The sequence below is a fragment of the Dermacentor silvarum genome, chromosome 3 (assembly GCF_013339745.2).
Source record: "Dermacentor silvarum isolate Dsil-2018 chromosome 3, BIME_Dsil_1.4, whole genome shotgun sequence".
NCBI classification, from domain to species: domain Eukaryota; kingdom Metazoa; phylum Arthropoda; class Arachnida; order Ixodida; family Ixodidae; genus Dermacentor; species Dermacentor silvarum.
The window spans coordinates 65,450,411-65,464,578 of record NC_051156.1 but is presented as its reverse complement, the minus strand read 5'-3'; the positions used below and the strand labels follow the sequence as shown (position 1 = coordinate 65,464,578).

At 47.5% G+C, this 14,168-nt stretch overlaps 1 protein-coding gene across 1 annotated transcript in view; it reads right to left on the bottom strand.

Moving 5' to 3' along the window:
* Window positions 1-256: 256 nt before the first annotated feature.
* Window positions 257-14,168, bottom strand: part of LOC125944251 (carbonic anhydrase 15-like) — a gene marked incomplete at its 3' end in the record, with an annotated part of 29,830 nt that continues 15,918 nt past the window's right edge. Inside the window, exons 3-5 of the mRNA XM_049664596.1 lie at window positions 5,360-5,590; window positions 4,388-4,496; window positions 257-270 (exon numbers count right to left, since the gene is read on the bottom strand). Of these exons, the coding sequence (XP_049520553.1) occupies window positions 257-270; window positions 4,388-4,496; window positions 5,360-5,590 (354 nt within the window). The remainder of the gene's footprint in view (window positions 271-4,387; window positions 4,497-5,359; window positions 5,591-14,168) is intronic.

Sequence of the window (14,168 nt, the reverse complement as noted above, 5' to 3'; positions counted from 1 at the left end):
GTGCCTGCTGGTCAGCAGCAATGTTGTGAGGGTTCGCTGCATGGCCTTGAATCCAGTGTACCTTGGCGCAAGTAGCTGTTTTTCTAGTCATAGTGTGTATTGTCTCGCAGATTTCCATTGCCTTGTCAACCTTCTTCAGTTCCTGAATAGCCGCTAAAGAATCAGTGAAAATATCTAGTTGTTTGATGTTAGGCAGCTTAGATGTCGCATCTTGCACAGCGTCGTGGATGGCTTGAAGTTCCATTACTAGAGCGCTGGCTTCCGCAGATAAATAGCGCTGGTGGCCGCTGATCAAATTATGCGTAGTACTAAGGAATGATGTCCTCCCGCCGTCTGGGAGAATAGCAGCATGCGTATAGACTTTGCAGGTGTTAGCGCATGACGCATCGATGATATTGTGGTCGCCAATAATACCTGTTGTATCGCTGCGTCGTAACTTCGTTGGCTCATTAGTTGTGATGCTGGTGAATTCCCAGGGAGGCATTGGATAGGACTGATTGTCAATCCGAGAGCCGCGTTGAAAATGAGCATGCAACGCAGCGGCAGCCGGAACAAGTTGCTTTTTTATTTCACGTGCTTTTTCACGTTGCAAAATTAGCGCTGCAATTGTGTTGAGCTGGGCATGTTCCTGTATGTTTGGTATCGGTGTGATGCGGGGTAGTGCTGTGATTGTGCGCATAGCATCGCGATTAACCGTCTCTAACTGTGCCAACTGTGCCAATGTTAGCCTTTGAAATTGTGCCTGATATAAATTTCTTGGCTGCAAGACTGCACATACCAGCCGTCGAGCTACGTCAGTACGAGCTCCAGCTGCTTTTGCTGCAATGCGACGAATAAGGTGAAGTGTTTTTTGTCGAAGTCTGTCGGATTTTACGGCGTCAGTGTGCACCACTGCCGGACTGGTGAATATCGAGACCCAGTATGCGGACCTCAGAAGCCTGCCTCAGGGATTGTCACTGCGCCGAGTTTAAATGTAAAGGGTTGCTGCATGATTCTTGTGCGTCCTTTCTTGTTGGCCACCACAACATAGCTTGATTTTTGGGCGGAAATGTCCAACCCTGCTTTCCGAGCATAGTTGTGCAGAACATCAAGGGCTTCTTGAAGCTAATTCTGTTGTGTTAACAGATCTAATTCTGTTGTGTTAACTAGGTTTTGAAGAGCATCTACTTTAGGGAGAACGCTTCTTATGTTCGTATATAGGAACTAAAATGATTTCCTTCTCGGATTAATCCTGCTGGGGCCAATGTATTTAAAGTGCGAGGAACAACTTTTTCTGCGTTGTGGTCGTATGTATAGGTGTTGCTACCAATGATGAGTTTGTCGTGTCGTAGTTTAAAGAATTGCTGTCTGGCCTTGCCGAACACAGCGAGATGCTTTCTTGCATTAAGTGTGTTGGGGGAGTAATCTTCCGAGATTCAATACTGGGAACCCTTCAGTTTATAGGCGTTGAATAGAACCTTATTTTTAATTTAAAATGTGCAAATTTAACAATTATTGGTCTGTTTTTGTTTGTTCCGTACTTCCCCAGCCGATGGGCTTTTTCGATATCCAATGAATCAATTGTTACGTTTAGTTCTTTACTGCAAAACTGTAACACTGAGGCTTTAGATTCCGACCATGTTTCACGTTCTTTGTCTGAAAAACCAAAAAATACTAAGTTTGAACAGCGTGCTCGGTCTTCTGAGTCGTCCAATTTTGCTCTGATTGTCCCTATATCTTTCGCGTTTTGGTCACAAAGAACTTGGATATCATCGATTTGTTCTTTTACACCCACTATCAATTTGCAGTCGTTTTCAATTTCAGGTTAGCTGGTCGTTAATCTTCTTGATAGCACTGTCATTCTGCAATAGCTTGTGCTGGATGGATTTAAGTTCTTGCAGCAGTGGAAGTTTCACTAGACTTGATTTCGCGGCGTGCCGTAATTATGTCGCAGGATGCCTGTGTCTTGTTAGAACGGGTGGTGGGACCTGGGTTTGATCGTGGCATATTCACTGTCACCGTCATCCGGTGGTTTTATCCATGTTTCACTGGAGTTATATTAGTTTTTTTTTTTTGTAAAGCTTGATGCCTCGGTGCCAAGTAAACATTGCTTATAAAATCATACCGCGAAAATGTCTGGAGCGCGAAAAGTAGCAAAATGTAACTGCATTGGTATGTATACGCTGGTGCTCCACACCGCATGACATGCAGAGACACGTCTGATTGTTCTCATCTGAGTGATACATTAATAGAGTTCAAGACTTGACATAAATAATAACGCTTTGCACGTATGTTATGTATCGACAATGTTGAGAATTGGCTCGCCTCCTTTTAGATCGCAGGCAGTCAGAGCTGTGGCAGTGCCTCTAGGCCCATCGCCGTTCGATATTGCGACTATATCAATGCTCAAAGCTTAGTAACGAGGAGCTAAGTTTCCCAGTCGCATTAATTTATCGACAACTCTCAAGAAACAGATGAACTTGCCACCCGTCGTCAAGAGCACGTTGGCCGTGCATCCTCTAGCGCGATCCCACATACCAGCATGACGCCGGACGATAGACGGGGCTTTGATCGCCAAATGGCGGCGCCCTCAATAAATACGTTTGTAGTTTATAGCGTTCAAAATACTGATCGTCAAATATTTCAACGCTAGTGGCAGAGCTACATTTGTTATGGCAAAAAATACTCGCTAGCTGCCCCAGTAGTTAACAAAGAGAAGTCCCCTTCTCGAAATGGTGACCCTAGGCTGAGAGTTCCCTTGTTCTCTCAGGGCTGATCGCTTCCTCGCAAGGTACGTGTTCAGTTTTCATCGTACTGGCGTGCGTAATGAAGTACCTGCAATGTGATGGTATGCTGTGAATCATTAAACCGTGCCTAGCTGTAGAAATCAACTGATGCAATAGTTTAAAATATGAACCGAAGCCGCTTTCTGCATTTATGTCGGAGAACCGTGTTGGAAATATCCTGTGGCAGATAGCGCAAATCTGTGACGTTACCTCTACTTGCAAGACGAATGGCAATGTGATTGTCATGAGTAGGACGCCGGCGGTACACAAAAACGAAGAACACGAAGTTCGCGGAGCGTTCGAAACCGCTCGAGCGCTCGAGGCACGCGAACCGAGGTGTAATCCGCGAGGGAGAAGCGACGAAACATTATTATCGACGTGGCTCTTGAACTGGAAGGCCGCTTCGGCAGCTATGCTCTGACGACGGGAGTGCGGAGAGCCCGGCCACGAAGCTCGTGACGCTGGCAAGGACCCAGGCGTGGCTGTAGACCTCGGAGACGTCCGGGCGAAGCTCGTTGGACCGGCTGCTGCTGCTCACGGTGGTCCCGGTCCTCTTCGCAAGAATCCCTTTTCCTCCGGCGAGTCCGATCAACCACTAATCACCCGGACACCGGGCCGCCATCCAGATCCACGTAGGGCGAAGAACGCTTCGCGAAGCCTAACCATGCAATTGACACGTCAGCGGCGGATACCGGGGCACCAGCCACGTATTCGGTCAGGTCGACGGAACCGCGAATCGTCGGCATTTACGGCATCAGCAACAATCCGGACAAACACGACCTGGACTCAACGAGAAGGACTTCAAACCGACAGTCCATAAAAGCCCCCATTTCTGCTTTGCGACGCAGTTAGGCCGAATTTAGGGTGGCCAGACTTTGATGAGTGAGGGCGAGGACTGACTTAGAGACATTAAGACGGAGTTAGGCTCCGAGACCGAGGCAGTGCTTTTGGTAGTTTTGTATTTAGTCGGAGTTTTGTATCTTCTATTGAGTCAGCATTTTGGTTGAGTTATGGTTTTAGTGTTATGAGTTTTACGCTTTTCCCGATCTTGTACATATTAAATCCTTGTTTGCTGTGCTGCCAGTCGTGTCTGTCCTCCATCGAGAGTAACGCCTGGGTGCAACCTTCCTGCTCCCTAGTAAGAAGATGGCAGTGATGATCGTTAAATAACAGAGCCTCACTAGTTGACGTTCTAATCACACACTTTGAAAAACATCTACCAATCACGCCATTGTGAAGACGATAAATAATGAAGCCGTATCTGTTGAGCAGACATCATGCTCTGACGACGGGAGTGCGGAGAGCCCGGCCACGAAGCTCGTGACGCTGGCAAGGCCCAGGCGTGGCTGTAGACCTCGGAGACGTCCGGGCGAATTGAGAGGAATACGTTCTTCAAATATGTGTAAAAGTGTACTGAGGTCGTAGTCTGCACTTAATTAACAGGACTTGATTTTAGCAGCACGGACGAGGGTCAACTGGAAGTGGACCATGTTAATGGGAAGTGCATAGCAACACAACTGGATATAGTAGTGCATGAGGCCTTTGCAGGCTTTCTCAGGATAGCGATGGTCACGTGGTAGCAACTTAGTCTTTTACTTCGTCTGTATGTTACAGAAAATTCCTGTAGATGTGTCGTCCGTTTAGTGGCATGCTAGGTCGAAAGTTGTTTAGCAGGCGCACCTTGCGGTTATTGTGGGTATGTTCAGCTTCTAGGTGGCGGAAGACTTCCAGCTGCAATGAAGAAGAAGCAGTGGCTGTTGAGCGATGCAAGAAATTCTCGTTTCTCAATGAAGCGGGACAAATTCCGATAGCATAAGGGCGCGTCCCCCCGTTTCAGTTTCTTACAATTTCAACGACAGTTAATAGCACCCTTTAGGGTATCAGATTTGTTTTTCGTTTCCAGCTGTGACAGTAATTTTGGGAGCAAGATATGAGCTTAACTGGCGAACAGATACGTTTGGGCCCGCATAGTGGAGGCATTATAAATTGTCACTTAGCAGTACAGAAATAGCCAAGTATCAACGTTCTCATCACCGCGGTTAGATTCGGCCTCGCTGCTTTCCAGAATTGCTATTGTTGAAGCGGCATCGTCTGATAAAGAGATGAGATGCACTTCAACACACAAATTAAGCAATAGGAGTGCTGAAATATTTCAGATGGCAAACTATACAATGGCGGCGCTAATAGATAAATAATTCAAATCGCCCAATTGGGTGTCCTTATACTTTCAGTCCTCGTCTAAACAAATGAAAACATGGATAGCAGGAAACAGCAGTGTAAAAAAAACGCAATTAGCATTCCTACACCTTCTACAGCAAAAACTGAGCTTCGCGCTGAAGCTCACAAGCATCTTCATCAAGCGTCATTGAAGTAGTTTATTCGCGCAACAGTTTAAGTGCTGGTTCTTTGAGAGCTGGTAAGAGTCGGTGATGTACAGAACTGCTGCAGGAAAGATAAAACCACTCACTGAGAGAATGATTGCTGGACAAAACATGGTATGAGGTGCTAACAAACGACAGTGCGTGACAGTGCTCACCCAATTAACACTGCAGAAACTCCAAAATGACACTAATCGCGACGTGTCTGGTACTCACCTGTGATTCGCTTATTCTCTCCTCGTTCTTGAGCACAGCCCAGATGACAGCCTGGGCGCAGGGTGGGGTCGTGAGGGACCCTCTATAGAAATAGGACAGTGACGGGTTCCGCGGGAGAAGGTCCTCTAGCGATGCGAGACGACGTAGTTTCACTTGTCTTGCAGCTTGATTATTCATCTGGCGCAGCGCTGTTACGACGCTGTTCAATGCCCGGTTTTCACGCCTGCCGACCTGCAGCGGTGCCGATTTGGTGTAGCAACAAAACTTGCAAAAGGCGCTTCATTGAAAAACTAGACCTTCTGGATGATATCTGCGGAACGTACAAACAGATTAGCTGGTTGGGTTCTTAAGAATGACGTACCACAGGTAGTACTTGAGGAAACAAGTCCCACTGTAAAAGTATGTTGGCCAAAGCACTCTATATGTGGCAAGTAGTCCAGCAAAATATCATGGTAATGTATCCGGATTTGTGTATATGAACGAACTGGATAATAATGTCTCTATGACATTGAATATGACACTTCACTAAAGATGTAGCTGCCTAAAACATATTTGGCGAGCATTTCTTTCACCTCAACAATACTGTACCACAAGCAGCAGACATTTATCTGCCACCGCTTCAAATACCACCACTATCCGACACATTTTCTTAAGAGTCCACAAAGGAGACCGCAAATCATATGCAGACTTAAGCGGTTCTTCTAGCCGCTCCACAGTAGTATAGGCTAGAGCACTGCACGGGCTCGGGCTTACCCCAAAGCCCGAGCCCGGCCCGGCCCGTGGGCCGGGCCGGGCCGGGTAGAGCAGTTTTTTCACGGGCTCGGGCCGGGCTCGGGCTCGGGCACGGCGTGTGCTTTTTGACCCGAGCCCCTGCCGGGATCGGGTTTTTTGACGCGGGCCTGGGCCGGGCTCGGGCTTTCTGCGAGTTAATCTCGGGCTTCTCAACTCTGAAAAACATGTATTTTTCGGTCTCGGGCCGGGTTCGGGCCGGTTTCGAGCCGGGCTCGGGCCGGGCTCGGGCTTAAGGTAAAGGGGTGGCGGGCCGGGCCGGGCGGGTAACGTAGATTATTTCCGGACCCGGGCCGGGCCCGGGTCTCGCCATAAATGTTTTATCGGGCTCGGGCGGGCCGCCCGATGTAAAAACGGGCCCGGGCCGGGCCCGGGCCGCAAAAATCGGCCCGTGCAGTGCTCTAGTATAGGCTGCCGCAGCATGTTCCTGTTTCCTCAAGAACAACTTCTTGGAGAGGCATGCAGATTTGTTCTCATCCGCTGAGGATTGCCGTTCGTGGCCTCGGACAGACGTGCAATGGCGCCAAATCTGCCGTTGCCTTTGTGGGACGCTAAACACCGCAGAAATTAGCAAGTGCCATAGCTTTGCGGTTAGCGCCGTCAAGCTCCCACCTGCACATTAGTGCTGGATGATCTCTTCCGATTCAAGTGGTGGTGATGGGGGTGTGTTAAATATTTCTCTTCTGCCAATAAAGGGTGGGGGGGGAGTCAATAAACGGACGATGAGCAGGTGGCCTGTTACGACAATAAGAAGATAATGGCATCGGCCGTCGTTGAACCCACAACGGAGAGAAGAGGCGGATACATGAAAATGCACTTCGAGCTCTCAACTTCTGGAGCGGAAGTGTGCTTCAGCAACGCTCCCCTGGTATTGTCACAAATTCAATGCTTAATAGAGGCTCCGAATTTATCTGGTTTACAGCGCAATGTTGCCTATAGCACTGCGTGGACATGCCGCCAGCGATGGCATGCCTCAGATCTCACAGTGCTTGCGCATGAGATGTAAATGGAGGTCGAACGAAGGTCACCTCCAGTTCTATGTGGTGCTAGCACAGCGCCAGAGTACGCCTACGTTGCATACTACCTACGGATGGGCTGAATGTCAGCGTGAAAGCCCTGAGCGGCGCCGACGCGAAGACTCCCTATTGTTATTGCGTACCCAATTGCGTGCGAAAATTCAAGCATGAGAGCCTATAGAAACTGTTCCAAATTGGAGGCAGGGTTGCGCAGTCTTGCAGTTTGGTTCCAAATCTAAGGCAGTCCTGCGGCATCAGGCGCAACAATATGCACCGTCAATATTGCACATTTACGAGCATTATCGGTTCGCTTTCACGGACAACAACGAGCAATCTCCCCTAAAAAACATTTCCTCAAAAAGATGCCCTCCAAGACTGGCACAACCGCGCTATTTAAAAGGCAAATAGTAAGTAAAGCTAACGTGCTACATTAGTGCCCCGGAATCTCTAAAGCGTCGATATTGTCGCAAACGGAGCCTTAGTAATCGAGAAATTGAGGTAAATGCAGGACACGATTAGTGAGTCCGCCGGGACATTCAAGTACTTGCCCGATGACGAAGACACTGATCATTTTAATTATGCCACTTGTACTCAACCACTTGCTATAAAAACATCATTGCATTGCATTATAATACGAAAGAAAATGCAAGTTGTCCAGTTCTATTTCGTTTTTGGAAAGAACAACTCATGGACACTTTGACAACGACGCGGACGGTCGAAAAGTTTCGGTTTCATTCGACTCTGCGCCGCCCGTGCGCTCGCGTTTTAGCTCCCATTCTCGGCGACCTTCAAGCGACCTTGAGCCAAAAAGTAGAACCGTCGTCCTGCCACTCAAACGAGAACATCCGGGCATCATTGTGAGAACAAAACGATATCACCCGGGCCACCAGTCAAAAGTCAAGAAAATGAGGTCTCGGGCCCTAAACCCTTTGTACAGGACCGCATTATACGCGCTAGTTACTGCCCCAACAAATTACTAAAAATATTTCTTCCAAGCTCTTCCTAATGTTTGTTCACAATAACACTCAAGCTGCAACTTCTAGTACGCTGAAGTTTTATTTGTAATTTCAGATAGCGACATTCAAAAGACAGATACAGGGCACCATGCACTTGATTGTCATCTTTTGGCGCTAAGACAGTTTTGCTTGTACTCTTTTGAACGCCAGCGGTCCGTGAGTTCCGCGGCACGGTTATTGCGTCGTCTCGAGAGGTGGTGCCACACTGCGTGGCGCCTCCTTCAGGCGCTTGTCTTCTTGCTGGGCAGTGCACTCTCGCTCCCTGGCGTTTTTCGCTGCCTGCCATGCCGCCTTCAGCCAGTTTTCTTCTTCTAGCTGGACAGCGTCCATATGAACCATTGCACAGTATGGCGTGCTGCGGTGCGGTGCGGTATGCTGGGGCTGGGGTATGCAGTTGAGAACATGCACTACAGCTATTTTTAGATTGTGGCTAGTATCATCTCCAATCAGTCTACTTTGCCGGTAGCCATTTCATTCTTACATCTACTCTCGATTACGGGAGAGCCAGCAGTTTTGCTGGATAGCGAAACTCACATAAACTACAAGTAGCAGAGAATTCTACTTCTATGTGATGTCGCGGGATACCCGACCGGTCCACGCTACTTGATCAAAAGCACCTGCAGGGGCGAATCCAGCGCTGTGCTATACGGCCTTCCGGTGGACGCTGTTTTACTCACCGACGTCAGCGAAGGGCAGTGATGGCGTATGCAACATCACCACTCCCCGGTTGGGTGCCGGGAGATCTGATTGCGGTTAAGGTATTCGGACCCTTCAGATTCAATTTTCTCGTCAACTAAATATTTTGTTAGCACAAAACAAGCGTTGCGAGGTTTCCGGAATGGTATTTAAACCGTTCACATCGGCTTAGTATTTGCCTTCAGTGTTCCTTTAATACAAAGAGGTTGCCAACGCGCGTCAGCTATTCGTCCACTGAGGTAGGATAGTAGAGGGAGGATTACGTATCAATATTGCCGCCAAAGCAGGCGCTAGTCGCGTTCAACACAACCTCTTCCGAAAAGGCAACAGATGCGACAAGAACATTCTGCTTTGGCACATGCAAGTTGCGATGAATACGATAAGTGTGTAATATACATAACTTCTGTAGTGTATTGCAAAGATAAGCGGGCGCAATAGACAACAGAAGTTGCACAAGCATACCAGCAGAAAATGTGCAAATAGCGGTTGACAAAGAACCCGAATGAGCCGCCGTCAGTGGAAACCTATGGGAAATAAAGCAGACTGGGCTGAGTCCGTCGAGCCCGGGGTGACCATTTGGGCCTACGTTTCAAAAGAGGAAAGACCGAATGGATGGATTCAAGGAGAGTTGGCTTGGAAAGGCTGGTTACGTGGCATAACGCTCCCTCCAAGCTTATTTGTTCCCTCCATGCATTCACCGCAGATGTCGGCGTGTGAGTGCAAGTATGCTCTCCAGGTGCAGTATCCTTTTTAGAACAGTATCGGCTAAACGACTGATAGGGTAAAATCTTCGACTAGCAATCCATGCGCGCAGAGCTCGAACCCCCGCAAGGTACTATTGCTTGTTTTCTTTATTTTTTTGTAAGCTCCTCTCAAATCACTTTGGGGCTCCTACGAGTGTTAACGGCGGACGTGAAAATGCTTAGGGGAGTCAGGCCGTTACAGCCATCCCATCAAACCAATTTCTGACGTAAGTACATTGTCGGGAGTAGCCGGTCGAGGACTTCACTAGCCGCGAAGACTACGCTTTAGCTCGTCCTAGTAAAATAACTAAGCAGTTGTTTCAACAGTGCCGTTGTCACATGCACCGTCACAAAATCAAACACAAAATAATGGTTGTGAGCCGGCTGGTTCGGGCAGGCCATAGCCGGGGGCTTTTGACGAACGTTCATCAACCTCGTTGTAACGAATGTAAGTGCACATGCTATAGACCATTTTCACGGCAATACCATCGGCGCGGCCATGTTTGATCTCGTCTCGATGCGTCCATCGTTTGTCTCAGCTGCCTGCGTTGCCTCCATGGTCAAAATGCATGCACATGACGCCGATAGAGCTCACAAAACCTCCAGATATCGTAGACAGTGACTTGGTGGAGAACACAAAGCATTGGCCACGGAGTCAGAGGACATGTAAGCGCTTTCAGAGCTCATTACGCTTTCTCCAAACGGCGCGAGCTGTGTACATGGTGCTTTTACTGGAAGTGGAGCCACAGATGTACTGCAAGCTACCCAAGCTTTCCGCTTGTGACGTAAATCTGGGTGAGTGTGTGTTGATCTTTCTTTATGAATGCGAATAGTGCTTGCTGCCTACTTCAGCCATTTAGAGCCTATCTATATAAAGGTATACGCAAGTCTACTCCTTTACCACTGTGCGAACCGCCATCACGGCAAACGTAATGAAGCGTTTATCCGTCGCCTTAAGAGTGAGGCGTGCGATTTCAACAGCCGTCTACGCAGCTTCTACCATCGCTCCCGACAAGTGCTCTTTCTTGACCATGCCTTTGAATGGTTTCCGTCGGCGCGCGTCCTCGCTGCAGACAGACTTCACCCGAGTTTCGAGGGCACTGCGCTTATGACAAGCCACATTAAAAAGTTGTGCTTCTGGAAATCAGCTGACGTGGCGTTTACCTCCTGGCTCGACAGCATGTCCAGCTGTCATGCAGGACAAGTGTTCTCCCTACTCCGACCGTCTGCACCGGAACTACTTATGCGTGACCCCCCATCCTACAACAGCCTCCGCAAGATTACTCTACCAGCGTCATCGCTACTGCTTCCAAGCCCAAGACACAGCAACGCTCCTCACGAAAAAGGTCTGGTAGTGTCTCTCCATCTCACCAGTATTCCCTATGAAACGACAGCCAAGCCAAAACCGTCACTTCTCAGCACTGACTAACCACATCAATCGAGAGTACTACAAACAGCAGTGCTTTCCTCAAAATTAGAAAATTAGAATAAGCGTGTGAGATATGAACTTCACGCGTCCACGTTGAATATATACTTGGCTGCCCTGACTGCACCTAAAGGACTTGTCTTTTCCCTTAAGCCAGCTGCCCCTCAAATGTCACGCCGTAATCTTGCAAAATAGAATGGCACATTCAAACGGGCATCATTTCATCTCATGCGCATTGTTATCGATCATTATCAATCGTCTGTCAAAACGTTATTGAGCAGTGAAGGACATTTTTCGCAAAGCTTGGGCATTAGGCCCTTTTGAATGTACCTTGCTCGCTGAGTACGAAGAAAAAAAACGATAAGAAATTCATGAGAAGTCCAGGAAACTGCTACGCGATAACAATAGCCTTCCAGAGATCTCGCTACGCGATGTTGCTGTGGATGCTCAACCCTCTTTCAGCAAAAGTACCTGTCTGTCCAACAGTTAAAACGTAGTTAACACTTCGAATATGGCTTTATCTGACTCTGAAATGGCTATGCTTTCTCTAGGTTTAAATTTCTGCCCGGCTACCGGCGGTTTTAACAAATTTCAGCTAGCTAAAGATTTAGATGACTTCACAAGAAATATGAGGCTGAGGAAGTTTTTTTATGAGCGACCCGCGTCCGATAACACATCCTCCCGCCAACACAAGAACCCGCCGACTCAACGGAATAAATTTCTCGATTTGAAATATTTCTGCGGTGCAACGTGACATTCTGCCGGCCTATGGTAGACGCTTTTCATTCAAACGAAACCTAATAACTACCCGAACGAAAAGGAATTGAAGGATTGGAGAAACGCTCAGATGTTATTATAAAGGCCGCCGACAAAGGAGGAGCCATAGTAATAATGAACGTGACTGACTACGTCAAGGAGGCTCAGAGGCAATTACCTGATGACACAATCTACAAGCGCATTTATGACGATCCAACTGACAATTGTGCAAGTATTGTTTCTAACGCCATCAGGGATCGAATAAGAGATGGTAAACTCACCGACAAAGCAATGCAATGGTTAATGCCTCTCAGTCCGGTATCAGGGAGGCTTTATTTACCACCCAAGATACACATGGCTAATACCCCGGTTGTCCTATTGTGTCAGGCGTCGGAACTGTCACCGAGCCACTTTCAAGCTATGTCGATAGCCTAAACAATGGGATTCCTTCTACTTTCCCTTCTTATCTAAGGACACGTCCCACTTCTCAGCCGATATCATTAACCTTGACATTCCCTATGGCTCGTTTCTGGCTACGGATGTTGCCTCTCTTGATGCTAACATTCCCTACGACGACGGCATCCTATCAGTCATTAACGCTTACGATGACTCATCCCTTGACAAATCTGTTGATAGCTCTACTTTAGCCACCTTGCTAAAACTTATCTTGCATCTTAACAATTTTGAATTTGACGGCGTACACTTTGTACAAGTGAGTGACACTTCAATGGGGACCAAAATAGGTCCCAATTACGCTAATATATTTATGGGACAACTGGAAAATGAATTTCTTTCAACACGTGAACTTAAGCCGTGCTACTATAAACGCTATATTGATGACATCTTTCTCATCTGGCACCACGGGGAAGCGGAACTTCTGGCTTTCATTGCGGACTTTAATAAGGTTCATCCATCCATTTAGTTTTCGCAATCATATTCACACTTACCTATCCGTTTTCTGGACGTCATCGTATCCCTCTGCGGCAACAGATGAGCCACTACAATTTACAAGAAACCTACTGACATTCAACGGTACCTTCATTTTCAAGGTGGCCATGTTAAACACTGCAAAACCGGTGTACCCTATAGTCAAGCACTTCGCTTAAAGAGGATTTGTTCCAAACACTCTGATTTCATTAACAACTGCGATAGACTCCGCTAATGCCCTGATAATGCAAAAGTATCGCCTCCCAATTGTGAATGGCGCCATTAAGCGAGCCAATACAGTGGACCGTAGTGCTGCTTCTTAGACGGGATAAGTGGGTTGAGCAACGAAGGCATACAAATTTAGTTTTGACACATTCTGCATCTATTCCAAACGTTAATGTCATCCTTAAAAAACATCATAACATACTCATGCAGTGTAGCCGCCTCAGCGACGTGTTTCCGGATCCGCCACGCGCAGTTTACCGACGATCAAAAAATTTACGCGAAAGCTAACGTCTTCTAAGATAACAAAAACTATTCGCAGAGGCTGTCCTCCTTACAACAAGTCACGGTGCAAGGTTTGCGCTCACCTGACGACTTCGCAGAGCGTTATGAGCACCGCGTCAAATTTTAGCCTCAAGATCAAAGGTAACTTCGACTGCCACAAAACCTATATTATCTCTACTTGAATACCTAACGTGCAAGCTAAAGTACATTGGAGAAAAAGAAACAGCTTTTAACTGACACAATAGGGCAACCGGGGTATTAGCCATGTGTGATTACGTTTTAACAATCGTAAATCACATGCCGTGAGCCTTCCTAATCTTCCACTATCCAAGCATGTCTCTATCCCGGGCCACTCTATTGAATCTGCTTTCACCATGCTTGAATCTGGTTTCAAATCGCACCACAAAAGAGAGGTTCGCGAATCATATCTAATCCATAAATTTCGTACCGTGGCCTCTGAGATTACCGAAAACTCAGGCAGAATAACCTTTTCGTCCATGAATTAGAGATTCATATTCCTATTGTCCTCAGAAGAAACAGCTCATCTATCGTCGCATCATTTATGGCACGTCGCCAGAAGAGTTGTTCGCTCACCCGACACACATGCGCAAGGTTCCACCAAATTAATTATCTAGTTGCTGATGTGTCATCCTATTGTGTTTAACCTAGGAGGAGTGATATTAACGATTTATTGCCGTCGCATTTTATTGCGATAGCAATTATATGGACACTCAAAAGCAGATTTCTGCCGTCGGCGTCGCCGTCGCCGTCGCCGTGAGGTTCCGTATGACGTGGTGGTAAGTGGTTCTTGAGGGAAAGGGAAAGGTTGGCGCTATCTTCTGCAGCCCTTGAGGGAGCACGGCTCAGCGCCAACGGGGAGGGGTAAGTGGGAGCGAAAGAAGGGATAGAGTGGAGACGCCATGGCTGGGCGAA